At 32.3% G+C, this 24,649-nt stretch overlaps 4 protein-coding genes across 4 annotated transcripts; all 4 read left to right on the plus strand.

Moving 5' to 3' along the window:
- The first annotated feature begins 13,190 nt into the window (after window positions 1–13,190).
- Window positions 13,191–13,574, plus strand: LOC131860006 (acetyl-coenzyme A carboxylase carboxyl transferase subunit beta, chloroplastic-like). Its single transcript, XM_059214346.1, has one exon. It carries the CDS (start codon window positions 13,191–13,193, stop codon window positions 13,572–13,574), a length of 384 nt encoding a protein of 127 aa, XP_059070329.1.
- Window positions 13,575–15,795: 2,221 nt separating this feature from the next.
- LOC131860007 (acetyl-coenzyme A carboxylase carboxyl transferase subunit beta, chloroplastic-like) lies at window positions 15,796–16,179 on the plus strand. Its single transcript, XM_059214347.1, has one exon. It carries the CDS (start codon window positions 15,796–15,798, stop codon window positions 16,177–16,179), a length of 384 nt encoding a protein of 127 aa, XP_059070330.1.
- A 2,221-nt stretch (window positions 16,180–18,400) lies between these two features.
- Window positions 18,401–18,784, plus strand: LOC131860008 (acetyl-coenzyme A carboxylase carboxyl transferase subunit beta, chloroplastic-like). The gene has a single exon (XM_059214348.1). It carries the CDS (start codon window positions 18,401–18,403, stop codon window positions 18,782–18,784), a length of 384 nt encoding a protein of 127 aa, XP_059070331.1.
- A 2,217-nt stretch (window positions 18,785–21,001) lies between these two features.
- LOC131860009 (acetyl-coenzyme A carboxylase carboxyl transferase subunit beta, chloroplastic-like) lies at window positions 21,002–21,385 on the plus strand. The gene has a single exon (XM_059214349.1). It carries the CDS (start codon window positions 21,002–21,004, stop codon window positions 21,383–21,385), a length of 384 nt encoding a protein of 127 aa, XP_059070332.1.
- Window positions 21,386–24,649: the final 3,264 nt, after the last annotated feature.

The following is a 24,649-nucleotide window of genomic DNA, read 5'->3' on the forward strand; positions in this document are numbered from 1 at the left end:
TGACTTACCCTCTTCATCTCATTCCATTTGACAATGTTGAAGCTTAATTTATTAGAAATGGACTTTCAAAAATTATTATTAATTTTCTCTTCCTTTTTTTAGTTTGAATATAAAGAAGCATTATCCCACCTCCAAATGTAGGCTTCTGCATATCCTATTTTTGAATAAGTCTATAACAACCTCTCGGTTGTCCATTTGATGACAACTAATAAGTGCAAACATAAGCCTCTTTAAGCAAATAAAAAATGTATATTGAGGCATATATAGACTTCCATCTCGATACTAGAAACAATTTTGATTTACTTATTATTTTTAACCATCACAAATAAGTTATGTTATATCGATAATAAATGATTTCTCTCTTTATTGAATATCAACTCTAATTTAAAATTTAAAATTATATAAAAATTTATAGATTAACAAAATGACAATTTAAATCTATTTTGATTTCTAACAATAATTTATAATAAAAAAAAATATAAAAAAATAGCACTCATATACATTATCATAGTTTTTTTTATATTCTTCTTAATCATCTCTATCAAATATATCATAGCTGATGTTGCCAACAACAAAATGTTAATAACTACCAGTAAATGAAGTAATTTAAATTTTTTTGAATTAAGTAAAAAATTTAAATATTTTAATTAGATTTTACATTAAGAAAGGGATTTAGTATTGTATATTTATGGCTTTATATAATTCATGAAAAAAATTAAATAATATTTTAATATTTACACACAAGTAAAGTATAAAATAATATTTCAAATTTAAAAGTCAATTTAATTAATAAATTAATTGTAAACACATATTTTTGCCATTCAACATATCTCTTCTATTCAATTGATGGTATAATTTTATATCTTCCTTTGTAGTTTCTATGTCTACAACAAAGATGGGAAGGTTATTTTAGAGATAAGTTGGATGGTCAAAATCCCTTCCTTACTAATGATGAAATTACTTGATTTTATCAAAGAATGTTTCTTTGGTTTATTTTTATTTCTTCACGTATTGTCTTTGTAGGGGCAAAGCATGGAGTCCTGTCACACTTTGGGTCAATTGAGGGTAGTCCTACCAGACTACCCTCAGGTAGCATGACATCGAAATGGCATCGAGAGTCCGGCTGAATTCCCCTTCGTTCAAATGCTTCCATTAAAAAAAATCATTTTTTTAAATGTTATAACTAAGGTTAGTTTGGTCGGACTTAGTTCGGTTACTTCCATTAAAAAAAAATAATTTTTTTTTTAAATGTTATAACTACGGTTAGTCTAGCTGAACTGAGTTGGACTAGCCTATGTGTCATGTGATGTGGCACAAAAATGGTGAAAAACTTTGTATTTCTCAAACTTCTCACTTCTTAATTTTTCTTCAGGCAGAATATTTTTTTACAAAAATCTAAAAATACCCTTTTGCAGAGCTTGAAGTCACGAATCTAGACATAATTTTTTTAGTATTTTGATTAATTTTAATATTTTTTATTAATCAAACATTGCGAGTAGCTTTTGAAAGTTAAAAAAGAGGTTGATTAGAAATTAAAAAATAATATATTAAATGATATTAAAAAAAATTAAAAAATATTTTTCACTAGATGAAAGAGTCTTCTTGGAAAGGGTATTTGTTCTTTAGTTAATGAAAAATTTAGTAGTCAAAAGGTGACGCCGAATGAAAACTGTCAAATTTAGCTATGTCGGACTTCAAAATAAATAATGAGAAAAATATACGTCAAAATTATTATTTTTATTTTTAACATTGCATATATACATTCTCCATTTGGAAAAAAAATCAGAAAAAATAAAGTCTGTTTTCATTTTTTTTGGTGATGTTGACTAGAACCCCTGATTTTCAACATTTTTCAACAATGAAAAATCAGTCTTTGAACTTATTAATTTTTTTTTAAAAAATAACAGACCTAAATTTCATTAATATTTCTACATTTAATCACTTTACATCATTTCAAAATTAAATTTAGAAATGTCACTTTTATGTGATCAAAGTTAAACAGTTTTAGTTGTGTTGGCTGGTTCCTTTATAAAAGTGTGATACAGGTTTGTGCTTATACCCTGTAAGAATGATTTTTTTTAATCATCTGGTGAAAGAATTCTGTGCAAGTACGGGAGCATGGTGATGATGCTTCGTATAGGTCTTTCTATTCTATGTTTTGAGTCTAACTTTGACCAAGATTTCATAATAGATATGATTTCTATGGTTGAATAGATCTCTCTAGTGGCATTGACCCTCATCATGTTTGAGGATCACACAAAGGATGAGGTACCTACACCACCTTCCTCCTCCTCAAGTGCTCAACACTAGAAGAGAAAAGGCACTATTCTTTTTTAAAAATGTATGTGTGCCCAACTTAATAATTGCTTGATTATGGACACATATACCAATAATTTGAGAAACTTTAATATTCTTTGATATTGTACTAATTTTATTCTTAACTTTAATATTTTTAAAAATGAGGCTTTCCTAATTTATGATCTTAGGATTACAATATTACCTTTTGGGGATTGTCTTTTACTTAACCATTTCATGTCACTAGATACCTATCACAATACAAACATAGTAGACTATGCCTTCTTAAATATTGATTTGAGTAATGTTCAATAAAAGAGCTCAAACTATTGAATAATATAAAAATATAGATTCATTAACAAGTTCTTGAATAATAATGATTAATGTTTCAGATTCTACTTCGGTTGATTCATCTCAAGATGAGGTGCCCCTTACTGTTGATGAAGCCCTGGTTGATGTTACTATTATTGCGGTCCCTTCTGCCCCCTTGGTTCCTCCTCCTGTTGCTCCTACTTCTCACCTTCACTCTGCTCCTAGCGATTCTTCTCTTGTTGCTACTCTGCTGCAACAGCCTGTTGCCGCTCTGCAACAATAGTCTGGAAGTGACTCTGCAGGGTCTTCCCCTCTTGTTTCTTCTTCGAAAGTTCCTACTGATAGTGTTGCCTGGACGATTGTTTTTTGTAGGCGGAAAGGAAAATCTAACCACTTTCCCCAAGCCCTCCTTTGTCAAGATTCGGGGTTTTCTCCCCACTCTTGATTTGGGTTGGGTTGTTGATGGTTTGACTGGTTGGTTTGGTCGGTCCGACTTTGTCCTTTTGGGGTTTGTACCCCTGCTTGGTCTTTTAAATTTGATAGCCTTTGGCTTTGTAAAGGGTCAGCGCCCTTCTTAACGATGCTGTTTTTCAAAAACAATTAGCAATAATTAATGCTAATTGTAGAGGGGTTGAGATCTCTATGTTAAGGGTCAGCACCCAAGTTAACGCTGCTTTTTTAATAAAAAGCAAGTGCTTGAAATGTATATATATTGTTACGCACAAGAGCTATTTAAGCAATTGTAGGTTTACATAGATTTTTATTTTAGTTATTTTTCTACTACTTTGTGATAAGTATTGTATTTGTTTCTACTAGAAGTTATAACTACATTAATAAGAATATTAAATAGGCAAATGCTCAAATTTAGATCCTACTTGTGGCTAGTGATATTTTCCACCACTAAGCCACTTGCCCGTTCATAATGAAAACTTTCAAATATTATCAAGAAGTGTACCTCAATTTCAATGCATCTTCTTTATTCACTTCAACACCAAATTAAGGCTTTTGGACATGATATAATTAAATATACTAATAAATTCTAGCTAAGATACATGTTTTTTAGTTCTAATTATTTTTAATTATTTCTTTTCTATAAACAATGCATTTAATAAAAATATTTATCTCTAAATTTTTTTTAGAGTAAATCAGCATGTCTATTGAACATGTAGGTCCAATTGCTAGTTTATATGTGTAAGATTTGGTTATGGAGATGGTCACCCAAGTTCTAGAGGCCTAATGAAAATCAAAATGAAATGAGAAGATCAATATAACAAGAATAAATTGTGTTCTTATCAATGAATTCAAATATACGACATGAATGAGTGAACTCACAAAGGGAAACCATAAGCCACTATGAGAAATAAGGTTCATAAGATTATGACAAGTGTCTTAATCTTATGATATGAGACATAAAGTGATAAAATGGGATAAGATTTCATGTAAAGTGATAAGTATCCCATGTGAACCCTAAGTAAACTTAAATGGTAAGGTGTAAAGAGAAGATAATAGTGAAACTAGTTAGGTAATACCTCTTTTCACACAAACACCCCCCTTAAGTGCAACTTAGGCGGAATGTGCAAAGATGCAAGGATGCAATGATGGGTTTTGGCTGCTAGGCCATGTTAGGTACCCATGTACAAACAAAATGCAATCTCTCACAAACAGAGAAAAGGAGAAATCTTAGTGGGACAAAACTCCTCCCCATAAAATAGATGAAAATACAAAATACTCTCAAAGAAGAATGAGACGGAGAAACTCTATGTTAGGAAAAAGTACCTTCATAAGAAAGAAGAAGAGAGACAGTGTAGCCCCCTTCAATGTAGAAAATACACCAATAGTAGATGCCTGAAATTGAATGTAGAATATGGTCCACGATCATGAACAATGTTCCTCCCCTTAGGAAGAAACAAAATTAAAAGATGTATATAAAATGTTTTCTCATTCATGAAAGGAAGGTAGGAGCAAAACTCAAAATGCATAGTCTCTAAAAGCAGCTCAAGTTTCCCCATGTCGATGCTAAAAGTTATCCCTTCCAAATCAAGTGTTCTAGGCTACACTGCTAAAAACAAAATCTAGGATCTAGGGAAGATGAATATAGAACAAGATCCAGACTCATGGATCTCCTTTGAAGACAAAGATACCTCAAATCCTAATGTTGTTCCAAAGTATCCACACTCGTGTCAAACTATAAAGAATGATCATTTAGAGAATGAATAAGAGGGTCAAAGTGTTCCCTCACAAATGAAGAATAATCAAATCCATTAAATAAAAGGTGTATGCAGTCAATGGTGTCTTCCAAATCTGCAAGATAGGACTCCATGAACAAACTTGCAATGTCTAACAAGTAGTCATCCCAAGTTGTATCTAGAAGACAATGTATATCACTAGAAGCCAAATTTGTAGCAACACAAGCATCATCAACTACAATGGTAGATGGAGGAGATGGAATGCAAGGATCAAGAATTGGATCACATGTGAGAAAACTCGAGTTTAAGTAACCAAAGTTCTCCTCAAAATAAAAGTCCGCACTAGAAGTATGATTATCATCTAAAGAATCAAAGCCGTCAACTAGAATAAAGTTTGAAAAGGAGTACAATTGAATGTATGATCCACCACCCCAGTACCAATGACCTCTCTAATCTCCAAGTCTCTGATGATAACTTAATCAAAAGTGAATTTCACACTCTATTGCTCTACCATGAGTGATTTGATATATAAAAAGGAGATTTTTTGTCAAGTGAGGCACACACAAAACATCAATGAAGGTGTCAACCCCTATATCAATAAATCCCCTCCTAATTACATTCATATAAGTATTATTTCCCATCAAAATAGGTGGCATATTACAAGGCTCAAAAAAAGAGAAAATGGATTGTGAACATGGCATATATGAGAAGTGCTTGAATCTAGAAGTCATGTCCCTGATCCATGACCTATAAAAAACATAAAGGGTTTGTCCTTTTTTCTTACTTATCCCAAAAGTGACTCTTTTCTTTATCAAATTATGATTGTTATTAATGAGAAGAAGAATGTGAAACAAACATTCTAGGAGAAAAATTGATTCCATACTTCTCAAGAAGATGTTTCAATTTATCAATAACCTTCTCATTACAATAGTGGTCTTCATGTCATATCTTCTTGCAATATGCACAAGTAGGCTTCTCCTTCTTAGATGATTACCCCTTCTAAGAGAGGAATTTTCATATTCTTATATGGAATTAGATGTGGATTGTGTGTTCTTCTTAAGCTTCTTATTTTTCTTATCTTTGTCATAGAAGACTTATCATCCTCTGCAATCAACATGTGTAAATTTGAAGACTTCAAAACACCCATTTTAATAATCCTATCTCTCTTTCTAGTGACTTGCATAGAAAAATCCTCAAAAGAAGGCATATCAAACTTACTCCCAAAGGCATTCTTTGTAGCATAGAAAAATTAGAAACAAATACTGAACATTCAAGTCCTAGCTTTGAAAGAACACTTAGCACCAATTGTGTATCTATTTTTTTAATTTTAACAGTCTTTCAATTATGTTCTTAATCCATGCAATTTTAACATTAATTTGGTTATGAATTCCTCTATATTGTTAAAATTCCATGGATTAAGACTTATTAATTCATTCTCCAATGTATGTCCTTGAATTTCATCTATTTGCCAAAACAAATTTGATAATTTGCTCCATATAGCCATGGGTGTATCCAAGCTCTTAATGTGAAACAATAACTTAGGAGAGACATACAAGCATAGATATCTAATTGCTTCTTCACAACTATTCAACCACTTATTCTATTTAGCTTCATCTTTTGGCTCACCATCAAGCCCATAAACGATCTTATACAACCTTTTAACTCTTAGCAATTTGTTCATTTTAAGTTTTTGTTTAAGATAGTTATAAGGTGTTATAAGTGGAATTGTAGATTGCTCCATGATGAAACATGAACACAAATAAAGAGGAATGTAACCACAACCACAAGAAGAATCCCCCAAAATTCACTCAATCAAAGATCCCCCAACAATATAGAATCTTGCTCATTTATGATTAGTGTATTTATAAATGCTATATGCCAAAAACAACAAAGTGGTCTTGATCGACAAGCTCAAAGCGTGACTTTTACATAAAATAAGATAAATATAATCACACTACTACAAAGTACAAGAAAATTTATACATTTTTTTAAAATGACACCAAAATGTTTTACCGTAGGAACTAGAAAGGAGCCTCAAAAGTTCCCAAAATGAGAACTGCCAACAACATGAGAATCTACAATTTCTGAAAAATCCAAAGACCAAAAACAAAAATCATCTGCACTACTATGAAGAGCATGAAATTCTACCTCGAAACCAAAAAATTGCTCAAAAAAAGAGTTTGAATGATTGAGATATGACCTTCTAAAGTTCACCTTCAAAAACAAAAGCTACATTAGAGAAAAATTGAAAAGGGGCTCCTGATGTCAGCATTGACTATGATGAAATATTCTCTATTGGTGTTGAGAATGAAATATTCTTCAAAAATCTTGGTGGCCAAAATCTTTAAGGAATCTCTAGGCAAATATTTTGAGGCATATTCTATTATGGTACCATGTTGGTGTGTCATAGGTTGTGCAGGATCACACTCAATGAATTTAAAGGTACCAAATGGTGACATGTAAGACCAACTAGTACTTGCACTTGTGTAGACCTTAAAAAAAAATAAAAAAATTAAAATTAAAATTTTAAAAATAACTATAGTAAAAATAAAAAAAATTAAAATCAAAATAAAATATATATTTTAATCAAACATACTACTTTTTAAATTTATGGCATTCACACAATTAAGGAGAGCAATTTTTTTCTAAGATCTTAGGCAAGTGGTCTAATTTTGATGATTTGATAAATATTGGGGTCCTTAGCTACGTTTTGGATCTGGTAACCACTTCCCAACTTCATGTCCTCATATATTTGACCTCTAATGTTTGTTTTGGATGAAACAAAAAGAAAAATTGACTTTCTTGAACCCTCTAAAGCCAATGGTGAGCTCAAATTTGCACCACTAAGTTTTGATTTTGACTTGCAATACAAAGCCACAAAGAAGTCCCCCTTAAAATTGGGTATTTCTAGTTTCTAATTCTCTAGATCACCATTCAATACAAGAGAAGAGCATACTCAACCTTTCAAGATCCACCAAAATCTACACTCCAGCTATAAAGATTTAATGAAAAGCACAATGAACTGAGAAGATCAATATGACAAGAATTAATTATTTTTCTATCAACGAATGCAAATATAAAACATGAATGGATGAAATTACAAAGGGAACCCCTTGGTTATATAGGCCAAAGTGAGAGATAAGATAAAATAAGATTATGACAAGTGTCTAAATCTTATTATATGAGACATAAAGTGATAAGATAGGACAAGATCACATGTAAAGTGATAAGTATCCCTTGAAAACCCTAAGTAAACTTAAATGATAAGGTGCAAAGAGGACCTAATAATGAAACTAGTTAGGTAATACCCTTTTTTACACCAACAATATGTACACAAGTACAATACAAAATAATAAATAGGAATTTCAACTCATATCACAAACTTAAAAGTCTTTTTAATTATAAATTTTAATAATCAATTAATAAATAGTAACCATAAAGTCTATTTAAGTCTCTCCCTTGGGAAATTAAATAGATAAGGTAGAGTGACCCCCTCAAATGTATAATCTCTTGCACTAATGGTCGATCCTTGACATGAAACTCTGAAGATGGTCCACGATCATCGAACAACATTCCTCCCCTTAGGAAAAAATAAAGCCAATGATGGATGTAGGACATCTTTCGATTCTTGAAAGGAATATAAGGGAAGAAAGATGCATGTCTCTAGAATCTACTCAAACATCACAATATCAGGAGTCCCGATCTTAGTTAAAGAAGGTGACAATAAAGAAAAATGTGAAAACTAATGTAGAGCATGGACCAAAGATGATGATGAGTCCTCCAAATGTTACTCCAAAAAGATGCCAAAATGTGATAAACAATAATATAGAGAATTGAGTACCACTATAGAAAATGTCAACATGAATAGTAACCGAGTTGAAACTATTAACTCATGAGTATTTGCAAAATCTATTATTATGGAAGCATATGGATGTGGAAATGGAACAAAAGGATCTAAATATACCCTCAAAGCATCTAAAGAAGTGATGCACATTCTTGTGAAATGTCATCAAAGAGGAGATAAATATCCTCAAAACTGTCATCAACATCTTGTATGTGGTCATCGACATTTTGTATTTCGGATTACACAAACAAATAATGTATGTCTTGTAAGGAGTCCTCCCAATGATCAATACGAGATGATTCTCATGATGTAGTTCCACACAACAAGCTTGATCAAGAACAATTTTAGAATTTGTAAGTGTTGAAAGTGAAGAGCTCCCAACCTCTTGATACTGCCTCAAAGATTTAGGAGAAGAAGCCTCAATAGAGGTCACAAATGTTGACGAATCAATTGTTGTCTCTGAAAAGAGGAGAAGATTTGATGATCCTTTTATGTTCAATGTTTTGCCAATAATTTAGTACTTCTAAGGTATCTTCATCATATGGAATATTAACACAATCATCTAGGAAAAATGAATAATCAAAGAAATGTTCATTTAGAAATAGAGAATCATATGGATCTCCATATATCCCAAATTTTAATCCAAAAAGAAATAGGGGAATCAAAATCTAATAGAATAACCTAGTTTAGGTGTCAGTTCACTAACACGGTTCCAATAATATGTCATGTCTTGAGATACCACTCTTTGTTCTCCCAATCATTTCATGGTTGAGGAAGCACTTCATAGAAGTGGGGCAAGAGGTTAACCCATTTGAAATATTGCATCATACTATCTCACCAAGCCTTATAGCTCTCTCTTTCCAAATAAATAATTGAAAGATGACTTAATATGCTCATGATAATCTCCTCAAAGTAGTTAAGAAATAGACTATTGCAACAAAAGGAAATGCAAACTACAAACAACCAACCTCCTCTACCCTTCCTCCCACCCCAAGCAACTCACTCAATCATAAAACCCCCAAGGTAAATATGATTTATTTATATTTAGTGTGGTTACAGTTGTGCCACTTGCAAGAAAAACTTAAGTGGTTTTTAATCCCAATGCATTACAATTGCTAAAATAAGTTAATATGTTGAAAGTACAATTGTTTATCACAATGACTATAAATTGATAGCACCACTATGAAGTACATAAAAAATTATGTACTTTTTAAAAAATTGCACTTGAAAAGGAGTCTATATGAGCATGAACAAAATCCTAAAAGTTTCTAACATGAGAATGATTCAATAACGCCTATGACAAATTGATTTTTTAACAAAATTTATGCATCAAAATTAGAGACAATCTACACCACTAGTAGAGCACAAAAAAATAGCTCAAATAAAAAATGTTGGAGAAACAAAAGCCTTGAGCCCGAATTATGTGCATCTGAAAAATCAAATGCAAAATCAAAACTAAGAACCATGAGGGGGTAGATTGGAAGGATTGACATATTGACATTAGATGGAATATTCTCCACTAACGAAATATTCTATGACACTATTGGAATATGTTGTTTGACTAAACAAAATAATATGATGTTGTCATATTGAATGTAATATTCTTTCAAATAGTTGGAATTTTCTTTTCATTGCCAATCTTCAAAATATTCACAAGAATATTCTCTCAATCAAAAAATTTAAATGTTGACAAAAAAGTTAGCTCAGATTTGCTCCACTGATCTCCCAAAATACATTTGCAATACAAACCTCCACAAAATCTAGTATTTCTATCACATATAATTCTACAGAATATCTTGAGATGCCAAAAAAGAGCATACTCAATGCTTCAAGAAAGTACACAATTTCCTAAAAGACTAACCAAAAGGATTCAACTTGTTCTGATATCATGTAAGATTTGTCTATGGAGATAGCCACCCAAAATCCAAAGGCCTAGTTGAAAACACAAATTACTCAAAAAATCAATATGACAAATAAAATTGAATTCCTATCAAAGAATGTAAATAAAATAGAAGTAGATACAAGATTACAAAAATAACCCCTTGGTTATATAGGCCAAGGTGAGACATAGAACAACATACGATTATGACAAGTGTTTTAATATTATTATACGAGACATAAAATGATACGTATCATATCTGTATTCTAAGTAAACCTGAGTTATATAATTTGTGAGAGGAACTCAAGAGTGAAACTAGTTAGATAATACCACTATTCACACCAACAACTACTTAATAATTGAAAATTAAACTATTTTTTTAATAATATTTAACTAACATGTTTTAAATAAAAAATTAAATAAATGACTTCAAAATATATGTTACAAGTTTTAATGAATTTTTTTTTAATCAGGCACAAGTATAATCAAATTAAATATTATAATGTAGAGATAAATATCTAATTGAGAAATATAATTTAAAAAATGACAAACCAAAAAAAATCTAAAGTGTATCCTCCATCAAATGATATATTAAACACTATACAATCACAATTGATTTTAAATCAGATGAGTAGAATAGTATAATTGTGAAAAGTTGAATGTCAAATCTCAACACTACAAACATTAATTAAGCCTAATAAATAATAGAGTATCAAATTTCTCTCAATTATATATGAAAAGTTCAAATCTGGGTAATATATGTACCTTGCATCCTGGGTATCCTGCACTCCCCTAGGAAATCACAAATAGAAATGTTATTTTTATGATCCATATTGAGTTCATTCATTTCTCCGAAAAAAATGTCTGCAGCAATTTATCAATACACCGAATTCATTAAAGAATCATGTTAGTAACAATCTATGCAATTCACAATGTTAGATGAAACTAATATGAAAAAAAAAATTATTTTTATTTTTATTTTTATTTTTTAAAGCTAAAATAGACAAACTAAATCTTTGATATGCACTCAAGAAAATAATCATATAATGAATTCAGAAAATGAACTAAGAAAGTAAATTAGCATACAATGAACTCAAATAGTAAATAAGCACATAATGAACTCATACATTCAGAGATCTTAGTGTAATATAGTGTTCAACTCATGATAACTCAGATGAATTAGCAATGGTAAAGAAGAATTCATCCAAAATAATATATTAGTCGAAAATAACAGATCTCGTCAAAGTTCATTTTCTGAGTTCATTATATGCTTATTTACTTTCTGAGTTCATTTTTCGAGTAGATTTAGTATGTTTACCTGAGTTCATTATGTGCTTATTTACTTTCTGAGTCCATTGTATGCTTATTTACTTTCTGAGTTCATTATGTGTTTATTTGCTTTTGTCTGAACTATTGACTAACCTGATCAATAAATTTGCATCCGCATTTGTAGAATGTTCAAATTTCCTTTTGTTCAATGTTCGAGAAAGAGACTTATTAACTTCCATAAGGTTGTGCATTTTTTAATGTAATATATAACCATTACAAAATGGCCGATCAAGTCAACAAAAAGAATAAATTGTCCACCAATGTTTGGAAGAAAAATAAAAATTTAGGAACTTCTCAAAAGTTAAAAGATTTGCATTTTTTTTTTTCAAATTTCATCTACTTCAAACTCTTCATTTTATCATCAACTTCAGCAGGGTTATTAATTTCCTTCATCGGCGTTTCAGATAGTTTTCAAATCTGCAACTTCTAAAACTTGAATCTTTCGACATCTACAGAAAGAAGTATATAACACCTGCCAAACATATATAATAAGCTTGTTATGAAGGCAAACAACAATAATTAATTAAGTCATTTTTTCCCCCACTGCTCGAGGTAAGGGGAGGCACATCCATTCCATCAACTTCATCGGTAAGCAAACCGGCCTCCTGGAACCTCCATTTCCAGTGTGCAATGTTAGCCTCATAGACATCTAACATGCCATTATATAGGTCAGTTAAAATTATGTGGTGTTTCACGTTTGTCTCATGCCCTACCTCTTGTTTCTTGATCACCATCTATTCTCTACGCAATTCTAGCTCGAAGTCCACATTCTTATCCCTCAAATCCATGACCTTCTTATTCAGTTCAGTGCATCTCCTTTGCAGCTTAGTAACCATCCCCTTCAACCTTTCATTTTCAGCCTCAGTCAATTCGACCTTGTCCATTAGCAGTTGTACATGCATGGCGTCAAACTTCATTTTGTCCATGCAATCAGGGCTTAGGAGACCCTTCCGGTTTGGCAAAGGGGGTGGTTCTTTTCTTTTTGTCTTTCCTAAACCATCAAAGGTGGGAACATTAGAGGCCCCATGTTTGGGTGCAGTCCTGGCAAGATTTCCCTCCCCCTGAAAGGATGTTTCACTATGGCATTTTGTGTTGGCTAGTTCAGTGCCCTTTCTCTTTCTCGTCCTTAATTTTCCCATTGTCGTCCCTACAAACATTGCCAATGGAGCCCTATTAGTCGACAACAAGGAAAGATAATGTACAGGAGCATGAAAGATGCATGAAACAATAATGTACATGAACATGAAACAAACAAGTTTGTCTTGCATTATTATCTTAATTTCAGCATGTACAATTCTAAAGTAGAAATGTTCATTAAATTATCAATGTGCATCATCTATTAAACATGCACGCGTTATCATGTTACCTTGCAATTGAGAATCCACGTTTTCCGAAACTGTCGGCTAGCCTTCCTGTTATAGCTGTTGTGTTGCATACATATCAAAAGGAGAAAAAATTACTATATATTTCAGTTCTTACATCTCTGACAACTGGTGGAGTCACTGCTAGTTTTGGTATGTTGGCTAATGTCACGATTGTCGAGCCTAATGCATACTTTGCATTTGCAGGTAAAAGAGTTATTGAACAGACATTAAACCAGATAGTAGATGATGAAGATCAAATATCTGATTCTTTATTTGATTTTGGAATGTTTGATAGCATGGTTCCACAAGCTCTTTTAAAAAATGTTCTAAGCAAGACAATTGAAATGTACATGTATAGAGATTGAAAGGTCACAATAATTCATTCTAATTTAAGATTCCCAAAAACAAGTCTTGATCCCTTAAGAATTGTTTTTTGGGGGATCAGAATAACACATAAAGTTTTTCAATTATGTAGAGGTTTTTACCTTTTTATAGTATAAATTTATATTATAAATAATGTATTTGTTTCTAATACATTCTCTAATAAATACCAAAACTAGCAATGACTCCATCATTTATTGTTCCTCCACCTCTTGTTTTCGAGTGACTTATTAAAGATCTTTTTCATGAAAGTATTGTGCCACTTGCAAGAAAAACTTAAGTGGTTTTTTATCTCAATGCATTACAATTGCTAAAATAAGTTCATATGTCGAAAGTACAATTGTTTGTCACAATGACTATAAATTGATAGCACCATTATGAAGTACATTTTAAAAAAAATTGCACCTATAAAGGTTTCTATATGAGCTTGAACAGAACCCCAAAAGTTTCTAACATGAGAACCATTCAACACCTATGACAATTTTTTTTTTTTTTCAAAATTTATGCATCGAAATTAGAAACTATCTACACCACTAGTAGAGCACAAAAAAATAGCCCGAATAAAAAAATGCTCGAGAAACAAAAGCTTTGAGCCCAAATTATGTGCATCTGAAAATTTGATGCAAAATCAAAACTAAGAACCATGAGGGGGCGGATTGGAAGGGTTGACCTATTGACATAAGTAGATGGAATATTCTCCACTAAAGAAATATTCTATGACATTGTTGGAATGGACACGGCTAATTTGGCTCCCAAAATGGCTGACTAACCTTCGTGACATTTTTTGAGCCACATTAGCTTATTTACTTTCTGAGTTCATTTTCCGAGTAGATTTAGTATGTTTAGCTGAGTTCATTATGTGCTTATTTACTTTTTGAGTTCATTGTATGCTTATTTACATTCCCTCAGTTCATTATGTGTTTATTTGCTTTTGTCTGAACTATTGACTAACCTGATCAATGAATTTGCAACCGCATTTGTATAATGTTCAAATTTCCTTTTGTTCAATGTTCGAGAAAGAGACTTATTAACCTCCATAAGGTTGTGCATTTTTTAATGTAATATATAACCATTACAAAATGGCCGATCAAGTCAACAAAAAGAATAAATTGTCCACCAATGTTTGGAAGAAAAATAAAAATTTAGGAACTTCTCAAAAGTTAAAAGATTTGCATTTTTTTTTTTTCAAATTTCATCTACTTCAAACTCTTCATTTTATCATCAACTTCAGCAGGGTTATTAATTTCCTTCATCGGCGTATCAAATAGTTTTCAAATCTGCAACTTCTAAAACTTGAATCTTTCGACATCTACAGAAAGAAGTATATAACACCTCCCAAACATATATAATAAGCTTGTTATGAAGGTAAACAACAATAATTAATTAAGTCATTTTTTCCCCCACTGCTCGAGGTAAGGGGAGGCACATCCATTCCATCAACTTCATCGGTAAGCAAACCGGCCTCCTGGAACCTCCATTTCCAGTGTGCAATGTTAGCCTCATAGACATCTAACATGCCATTATATAGGTCAGTTAAAATTATGTGGTGTTTCACGTTTGTCTCATGCCCTACCTCTTGTTTCTTGATCACCATCTGTTCTCTACGCAATTCTAGCTCGAAGTCCACATTCTTATCCCTCAAATCCATGACCTTCTTATTCAGTTCAGTGCATCTCCTTTGCAGCTTAGTAACCATCCCCTTCAACCTTTCATTTTCAGCCTCAGTCAATTCGACCTTGTCCATTAGCAGTTGTACATGCATGGCGTCAAACTTCATTTTTTCCATGCAATCAGGGCTTAGGAGACCCTTCCGGTTTGGCAAAGGGGGTGGTTCTTTTCTTTTTGTCTTTCCTAAACCATCAAAGGTGGGAACATTAGAGGCCCCATGTTTGGGTGCAGTCCTGGCAAGATTTCCCTCCCCCTGAAAGGATGTTTCACTATGGCATTTTGTGTTGGCTAGTTCAGTGCCCTTTCTCTTTCTCGTCCTTAATTTTCCCATTGTCGTCCCTACAAACATTGCCAATGGAGCCCTATTAGTCGACAACAAGGAAAGATAATGTACAGGAGCATGAAAGATGCATGAAACAATAATGTACATGAACATGAAACAAACAAGTTTGTCTTGCATTATTATCTTAATTTCAGCATGTACAATTCTAAAGTAGAAATGTTCATTAAATTATCAATGTGCATCATCTATTAAACATGCACGCGTTATCATGTTACCTTGCAATTGAGAATCCACGTTTTCCGAAACTGTCGGCTAGCCTTCCTGTTATAGCTGTTGTGCTGCATACATATCAAAAGGAGAAAAAATTACTATATATTTCAGTTCTTACATCTCTGACAACTGGTGGAGTCACTGCTAGTTTTGGTATGTTGGCTAATGTCACGATTGTCGAGCCTAATGCATACATTGCATTTGCAGGTAAAAGAGTTATTGAACAGACATTAAACCAGATAGTAGATGATGAAGATCAAATATCTGATTCTTTATTTGATTTTGGAATGTTTGATAGCATGGTTCCACAAGCTCTTTTAAAAAATGTTCTAAGCAAGACAATTGAAATGTACATGTATAGAGATTGAAAGGTCACAATAATTCATTCTAATTTAAGATTCCCAAAAACAAGTCTTGATCCCTTAAGAATTGTTTTTTGGGGGATCAGAATAACACATAAAGTTTTTCAATTATGTAGAGGTTTTTACCTTTTTATAGTATAAATTTATATTATAAATAATGTATTTGTTTCTAATACATTCTCTAATAAATACCAAAACTAGCAATGACTCCATCATTTATTGTTCCTCCACCTCTTGTTTTCGAGTGACTTATTAAAGATCTTTTTCATGAAAGTATTGTGCCACTTGCAAGAAAAACTTAAGTGGTTTTTTATCTCAATGCATTACAATTGCTAAAATAAGTTCATATGTCGAAAGTACAATTGTTTGTCACAATGACTATAAATTGATAGCACCATTATGAAGTACATTTTAAAAAAAATTGCACCTATAAAGGTTTCTATATGAGCTTGAACAGAACCCCAAAAGTTTCTAACATGAGAACCATTCAACACCTATGACAATTTTTTTTTTTTTTCAAAATTTATGCATCGAAATTAGAAACTATCTACACCACTAGTAGAGCACAAAAAAATAGCCCGAATAAAAAAATGCTCGAGAAACAAAAGCTTTGAGCCCAAATTATGTGCATCTGAAAATTTGATGCAAAATCAAAACTAAGAACCATGAGGGGGCGGATTGGAAGGGTTGACCTATTGACATAAGTAGATGGAATATTCTCCACTAAAGAAATATTCTATGACATTGTTGGAATGGACACGGCTAATTTGGCTCCCAAAATGGCTGACTAACCTTCGTGACATTTTTTGAGCCACATTAGCTTATTTACTTTCTGAGTTCATTTTCCGAGTAGATTTAGTATGTTTAGCTGAATTCATTATGTGCTTATTTACTTTTTGAGTTCATTGTATGCTTATTTACATTCCCTGAGTTCATTATGTGTTTATTTGCTTTTGTCTGAACTATTGACTAACCTGATCAATGAATTTGCATCCGCATTTGTATAATGTTCAAATTTCCTTTTGTTCAATGTTCGAGAAAGAGACTTATTAACCTCCATAAGGTTGTGCATTTTTTAATGTAATATATAACCATTACAAAATGGCCGATCAAGTCAACAAAAAGAATAAATTGTCCACCAATGTTTGGAAGAAAAATAAAAATTTAGGAACTTCTCAAAAGTTAAAAGATTTGCATTTTTTTTTTTTCAAATTTCATCTACTTCAAACTCTTCATTTTATCATCAACTTCAGCAGGGTTATTAATTTCCTTCATCGGCGTTTCAAATAGTTTTCAAATCTGCAACTTCTAAAACTTGAATCTTTCGACATCTACAGAAAGAAGTATATAACACCTCCCAAACATATATAATAAGCTTGTTATGAAGGCAAACAACAATAATTAATTAAGTCCTTTTTTCCCCCACTACTCGAGGTAAGGGGAGGCACACCCTTTCCATCAACTTCATCGGTAAGCAAACCGGCCTCCTGGAACCTCCATTTCCAGTGTGCAATGTTAGCCTCATAGACATCTAACATGCCATTATATAGGTCAGTTAAAATTATGTGGTGTTTCACGTTTGTCTCATGCCCTACCTCTTGTTTCTTGATCACCATCTGTTCTCTACGCAATTCTAGCTCGAAGTCCACATTCTTATCGCTCAAATCCATGACCTTCTTATTCAGTTCAGTGCATCTCCTTTGCAGCTTAGTAACCATCCCCTTCAACCTTTCATTTTTAGCCTCAGTCAATTCGACCTTGTCCATTAGCAGTTGTACATGCATGGCGTCAAACTTCATTTTGTCCATGCAATCAGGGCTTAGGAGACCCTTCCGGTTTGGCAAAGGGGGTGGTTCTTTTCTTTTTGTCTTTCCTAAACCATCAAAGGTGGGAACATTAGAGGCCCCATGTTTGGGTGCAGTCCTGGCAAGATTTCCCTCCCCCTGAAAGGATGTTTCACTATGGCATTTTGTGTTGGCTAGTTCAGTGCCCTTTCTCTTTCTCGTCCTTAATTTTCCCATTGTCGTCCCTACAAACATTGCCAATGGAGCCCTATTAGTCGACAACAAGGAAAGATAATGTACAGGAGCATGAAAGATGCATGAAACAATAATGTACATGAACATGAAACAAACAAGTTTGTCTTGCATTATTATCTTAATTTCAACATGTACAATTCTAAAGTAGAAATGTTCATTAAATTATCAATGTGCATCATCTATTAAACATGCACGCGTTATCATGTTACCTTGCAATTGAGAATCCACGTTTTTCGAAACTGTCGGCTAGCCTTCCTGTTATAGCTGTTGTGTTGCATACATATCAAAAGGAGAAAAAATTACTATATATTTCAGTTCTTACATCTCTGACAACTGGTGGAGTCACTGCTAGTTTTGGTATGTTGGCTAATGTCACGATTGTCGAGCCTAATGCATACATTGCATTTGCAGGTAAAAGAGTTATTGAACAGACATTAAACCAGATAGTAGATGATGAAGATCAAATATCTGATTCTTTATTTGATTTTGGAATGTTTGATAGCATGGTTCCACAAGCTCTTTTAAAAAATGTTCTAAGCAAGACAATTGAAATGTACATGTATAGAGATTGAAAGGTCACAATAATTCATTCTAATTTAAGATTCCCAAAAACAATTCTTGATCCCTTAAGAATTGTTTTTTGGGGGATCAGAATAACACATAAAGTTTTTCAATTATGTAGAGGTTTTTACCTTTTTATAGTATAAATTTATATTATAAATAATGTATTTGTTTCTAATACATTCTCTAATAAATACCAAAACTAGCAATGACTCCATCATTTATTGTTCCTCCACCTCTTGTTTTCGAGTGACTTATTAAAGATCTTTTTCATGAAAGTATTGTGCCACTTGCAAGAAAAACTTATGTGGTTTTTTATCTCAATGCATTACAATTGCTAAAATAAGTTCATATGTCGAAAGTACAATTGTTTGTCACAATGACTATAAATTGATAGCACCATTATGAAGTACATTTTAAAAAAAATTGCACCTATAAAAGTTTCTATATGAGCTTGAACAGAACCCCAAAAGTTTCTAACATGAGAACCATTCAACACCTATGACAAATTATTTTTTTTTTCAAAATTTATGCATCGAAATTAGAAACTATCTACACCACTAGTAGAGCACAAAAAAATAGCTCGAATAAAAAAATGCTCGAGAAACAAAAGCTTTGAGCCCAAATTATGTGCATCTGAAAATTTGATGCAAAATCAAAACTAAGAACCATGAGGGGGCGGATTGGAAGGGTTGACCTATTGACATAAGTAGATGGAATATTCTCCACTAAAGAAATATTCTATGACATTGTTGGAATGGACACGGCTAATTTGGCTCCCAAAATGGCTGACTAACCTTCGTGACATTTTTTGAGCCACATTAGCTTATTTACTTTCTGAGTTCATTTTCAGAGTAGATTTAGTATGTTTAGCTGAGTTCATTATGTGCTTATTTACTTTTTGAGTTCATTGTATGCTTATTTACTTTCTGAGTTCATTATGTGTTTATTTGCTTTTGTCTGAACTATTGACTAACCTGATCAATGAATTTGCATCCGCATTTGTATAATGTTCAAATTTCCTTTTGTTCAATGTTCGAGAAAGAGACTTATTAACCTCCATAAGGTTGTGCATTTTTTAATGTAATATATAACCATTACAAAATGGCCGATCAAGTCAACAAAAAGAATAAATTGTCCACCAATGTTTGGAAGAAAAATCAAAATTTAGGAACTTCTCAAAAGTTAAAATGATTTGCATTTTTTTTTCAGATTTCATCTACTTCAAACTCTTCATTTTATCATCAACTTCAGCAGGGTTATTAATTTCCTTCATCGGCGTTTCAAATTGTTTTTAAATCTGCAACTTCTAAAACTTGAATCTTTCGACATCCACAGAAAGAAGTATATAACACCTCCCAAACATATATAATAAGCTTGTTATGAAGGCAAACAACAATAATTAATTAAGTCCTTTTTTCCCCCACTACTCGAGGTAAGGGGAGGCACACCCTTTCCATCAACTTCATCGGTAAGCAAACCGGCCTCCTGGAACCTCCATTTCCAGTGTGCAATGTTAGCCTCATAGACATCTAACATGCCATTATACAGGTCAGTTAAAATTATGTGGTATTTCATGTTTGCCTCATGCCCTACCTCTTGTTTCTCGATCACCATCTGTTCTCTACGCAATTCTAGCTCGAAGTCCACATTCTTATCGCTCAACTCCATGACCTTCTTATTTAGTTCAGTGCATCTCCTTTGCATCTTAGTAACCATCCCCTTCAACCTTTCATTTTCAGCCTCAGTCAATTCGACCTTGTCCATTAGCAGTTGTACATGCATGGCATCAAACTTCATTTTGTCCATGCAATCAGGGCTTAGGAGACCCTTCTAGTTTGGCAAGGGGGCCGGTGCTTTTCTTTTTGTCTTTCCTAAACCATCAAAGGTGGGAACATTAGAGGCCCCATGTTTGGGTGCAGTCCTGGCAAGATTTCCCTCCCCCTGAAAGGATGTTTCACTATGGCATTTTGTGTTGGCTAGTTCAGTGCCCTTTCTCTTTCTCGTCCTTAATTTTCCCATTGTCGTCCCTACAAACATTGCCAATAGAGCCCTATTAGTCGACAACAAGGAAAGATAATGTACAAGAGCATGAAAGATGCATGAAACAATAATGTACATGAACATGAAACAAACAAGTTTGTCTTGCATTATTATCTTAATTTCAGCATGTACAATTCTAAAGTAGAAATGTTCATTAAATTATCAATGTGCATCATCTATTAAACATGCACGCGTTATCATGTTACCTTGCAATTGAGAATTCACGTTTTCCGAAACTGTCGGCTAGCCTTCCTGTTATAGCTGTTGTGTTGCATACATATCAAAAGGAGAAAAAATTACTATATATTTCAGTTCTTACATCTCTGACAACTGGTGGAGTCACTGCTAGTTTTGGTATGTTGGCTAATGTCACGATTGTCGAGCCTAATGCATACATTGCATTTGCAGGTAAAAGAGTTATTGAACAGACATTAAACCAGATAGTAGATGATGAAGATCAAATATCTGATTCTTTATTTGATTTTGGAATGTTTGATAGCATGGTTCCACAAGCTCTTTTAAAAAATGTTCTAAGCAAGACAATTGAAATGTACATGTATAGAGATTGAAAGGTCACAATAATTCATTCTAATTTAAGATTCCCAAAAACAAGTCTTGATCCCTTAAGAATTGTTTTTTGGGGGATCAGAATAACAAATAAAGTTTTTCAATTATGTAGAGGTTTTTACCTTTTTATAGTATAAATTTATATTATAAATAATGTATTTGTTTCTAATACATTCTCTAATAAATACCAAAACTAGCAATGACTCCATCATTTATTGTTCCTCCACCTCTTGTTTTCGAGTGACTTATTAAAGATCTTTTTCATGAAAGTATTGTGCCACTTGCAAGAAAAACTTAAGTGGTTTTTTATCTCAATGCATTACAATTGCTAAAATAAGTTCATATGTCGAAAGTACAATTGTTTGTCACAATGACTATAAATTGATAGCACCATTATGAAGTACATTTTTAAAAAAATTGCACCTATAAAGGTTTCTATATGAGCTTGAACAGAACCCCAAAAGTTTCTAACATGAGAACTATTCAACACCTATGACAAATTATTTTTTTTTTCAAAATTTATGCATCGAAATTAGAAACTATCTACACCACTAGTAGAGCACAAAAAAATAGCCCAAACAAAAAAATGCTCGAGAAACAAAAGCTTTGAGCCCAAATTATGTGCATCTGAAAATTTGATGCAAAATCAAAACTAAGAACCATGAGGGGGTGGATTGGAAGGGTTGACCTATTGACATAAGTAGATGGAATATTCTCCACTAAAGAAATATTCTATGACATTGTTGGAATGGACACGGCTAATTTGGCTCCCAAAATGGCTGACTAACCTTAGTGTTATACACACAGCCGAAAAATGAAAGACGCGGTTAATTCTGTTGAACAGGACCAAGATTTGTAATTTTCCGCTTACCCTCAGTGTTATAAATTGTGACATTTTTTGAGCCACATTAGCTATAGCCTTGTTGGAATATGTTGTTTGACCAAACAAAATATTCTATTGTTGTCATCTTGAATGTAATATTCTTTCAAATGATTGGAAGTTTCTTTTCATTGCTGATCTTCAAAATATTCACAATAATATTCTCTCAATAAAAAAAGTTAAATATTGACAAAAAAAAGTTAGCTCAAGTTTGCTCCATTGATCTCCCAAAACGTGCATTTGCAATTCAAGCCTCTACAAAATACAAAATCTAGTATTTCTATCACACTTTTATGATTCTTTGTATTATTGTGGGATGCCAGTGGATACAAGATTAAAAAGAGAACACCTTGGTTGTATAGGCCAAGGCAAGACATAGAACAACCTAAGATTATGCAAGTGTTTTAATCTCATTATATGAGACATAAATTTTTAAGTATCCTGTGTATTTTAAGTAAACTTAAGTTATATTAATTGAAAAATACTTTCGAATATTTTTTATTTGTAATATTTAACTAATATATTTTAAATAAAAAATTAAATAGATGACTTCCAAATATATGTTGCAAGTTTTAATTAAAAATTTCGAATCTGACACAAATATAATCAAATTAAATATTATAATGTAGAGATAAATATCTAATGAGAAATACAGTTTAAAAAATGAATAAAAAAATGAATAATCTGACAAACAAAAAAAATGTAAAGTCTATCCTACGTCAAATGATATATTAAACACTATACAATGACAGTTGATTTTAAATTAGATGAGTAGAATAGTATAATTATGAAAAGTTGAATGTCAAATCTCAACATACAAACATTAATTAAGTCTAATAAATAATAGAGTATCAATTTTTTCTAAATTATATAGGAAAAGTTCAAATCTGGGTAATATATGTACCTTCCACGCTGGGTATCCTGCAATCCATAGGAAATCACAAATAGAAATGTTTTGTTTTATGATCCATATTGAGTTCATTCATTTGTCCGAAAAAATTGTCTACAGCAATTTATCAATACACTGAGTTCATTAAAGAATCATGTTAGTCACAGTCTGCATGAGAGTTTTTTTTCAATTCACAATGTCAAATGAAACTAATATGCAACAAACCAAAAAATTACTTGGATCTACTGATGTTTATTAAGTTCTGCTTACCCAGACATTATGAAAAAACCGAAGTTTTCCTTGCAAATTATATTAATGTCAAACTCCATATTGAAGGAGAACAATGGCTTCTTCAAGACTGGGGATGTTCTTTGGGAAGAGTCTTATTATTGTATGTCAAAAACAAAAGCTGTCTTGGCTAAAATAGACAAAAACGAAATCTTAGATATGTACTCGAGAAAAGAATTTCTATAAAAGCAACCGCCACTTTCCAAAAACAGGAGTAACTTGCTTAAAATAGAAATATAACAAAAACTTGGAATTTTCAAACTGCAGACGATGCAGACATTCCAAAGTACGTGGAGAAAACTGTCCACAATGCGCAATGATTGCCTGCTAACATGCCATATGTTCTCTACTCATGCTAGAAAATTGACACAATAAGAAAAGCTTACAAATTCTCATCTTTACAATAGAAATTTGAGAAAATTTGTAATTTATATTAAATTCTTAGTAGTCTCACCTATGTAACTTGGCCTCCCCTTTTGTTGATTTAAGAAAAAAAAATCATCTCTATGGGCTAGAATCCTAGAAGATTTCGATCATACCCAAAATCCATCTTTGTGAATTTTGTGCCAATATATATGCGTTAAATATCTACCATTACATACAAAATCCTCACCTGGCCCTGTAGAACATTCATTAGTGAGCCCCAGTTCTTCATAGGAAAATGAAAAATCCAATGTGGCCCCTATGTAATTCTCTTAAAATATGTCGAATAAGGAGATCATACATCAAATCTTTAGATAGTGACATACCCGTGTATCAGGTCCTTATTTTTTCATGCTCACACGTTGACTATAGTACTTGGTACCAATGATTATCCCATCATGACAAATCATCCAATTTTAGGAATTCATTAGTACATATTTAATCTTTAGTCCAATGCACAGACAATCTGAAGCAACAAAAGCGTATGACTCACCTTGAACCCATATATATATTCGTCAACTTTTTTACTGGGAAAGATCTCGAAGTTCACATAGGTGATTCGGTGACATCTTATAACTTTTAAAGATCATCCTAATGCAATGTCTACTTACTTGTAAGATTATATATAGTTTGTATCCCATGAAAGCTCTTCAAGGGTTATAACAATGATAATATTAGATAGGTAGTTTGGGAAAATATTCCCATGATACATTTCTATGGGGTTGGATTTGAAGAAACCTCTTCTATACATAACTCTTCACCGAAGGTCATGCAAATAAATAATAT

Source organism: Cryptomeria japonica, chromosome 11, assembly GCF_030272615.1.
Source record: "Cryptomeria japonica chromosome 11, Sugi_1.0, whole genome shotgun sequence".
Lineage (NCBI taxonomy): Eukaryota > Viridiplantae > Streptophyta > Pinopsida > Cupressales > Cupressaceae > Cryptomeria > Cryptomeria japonica.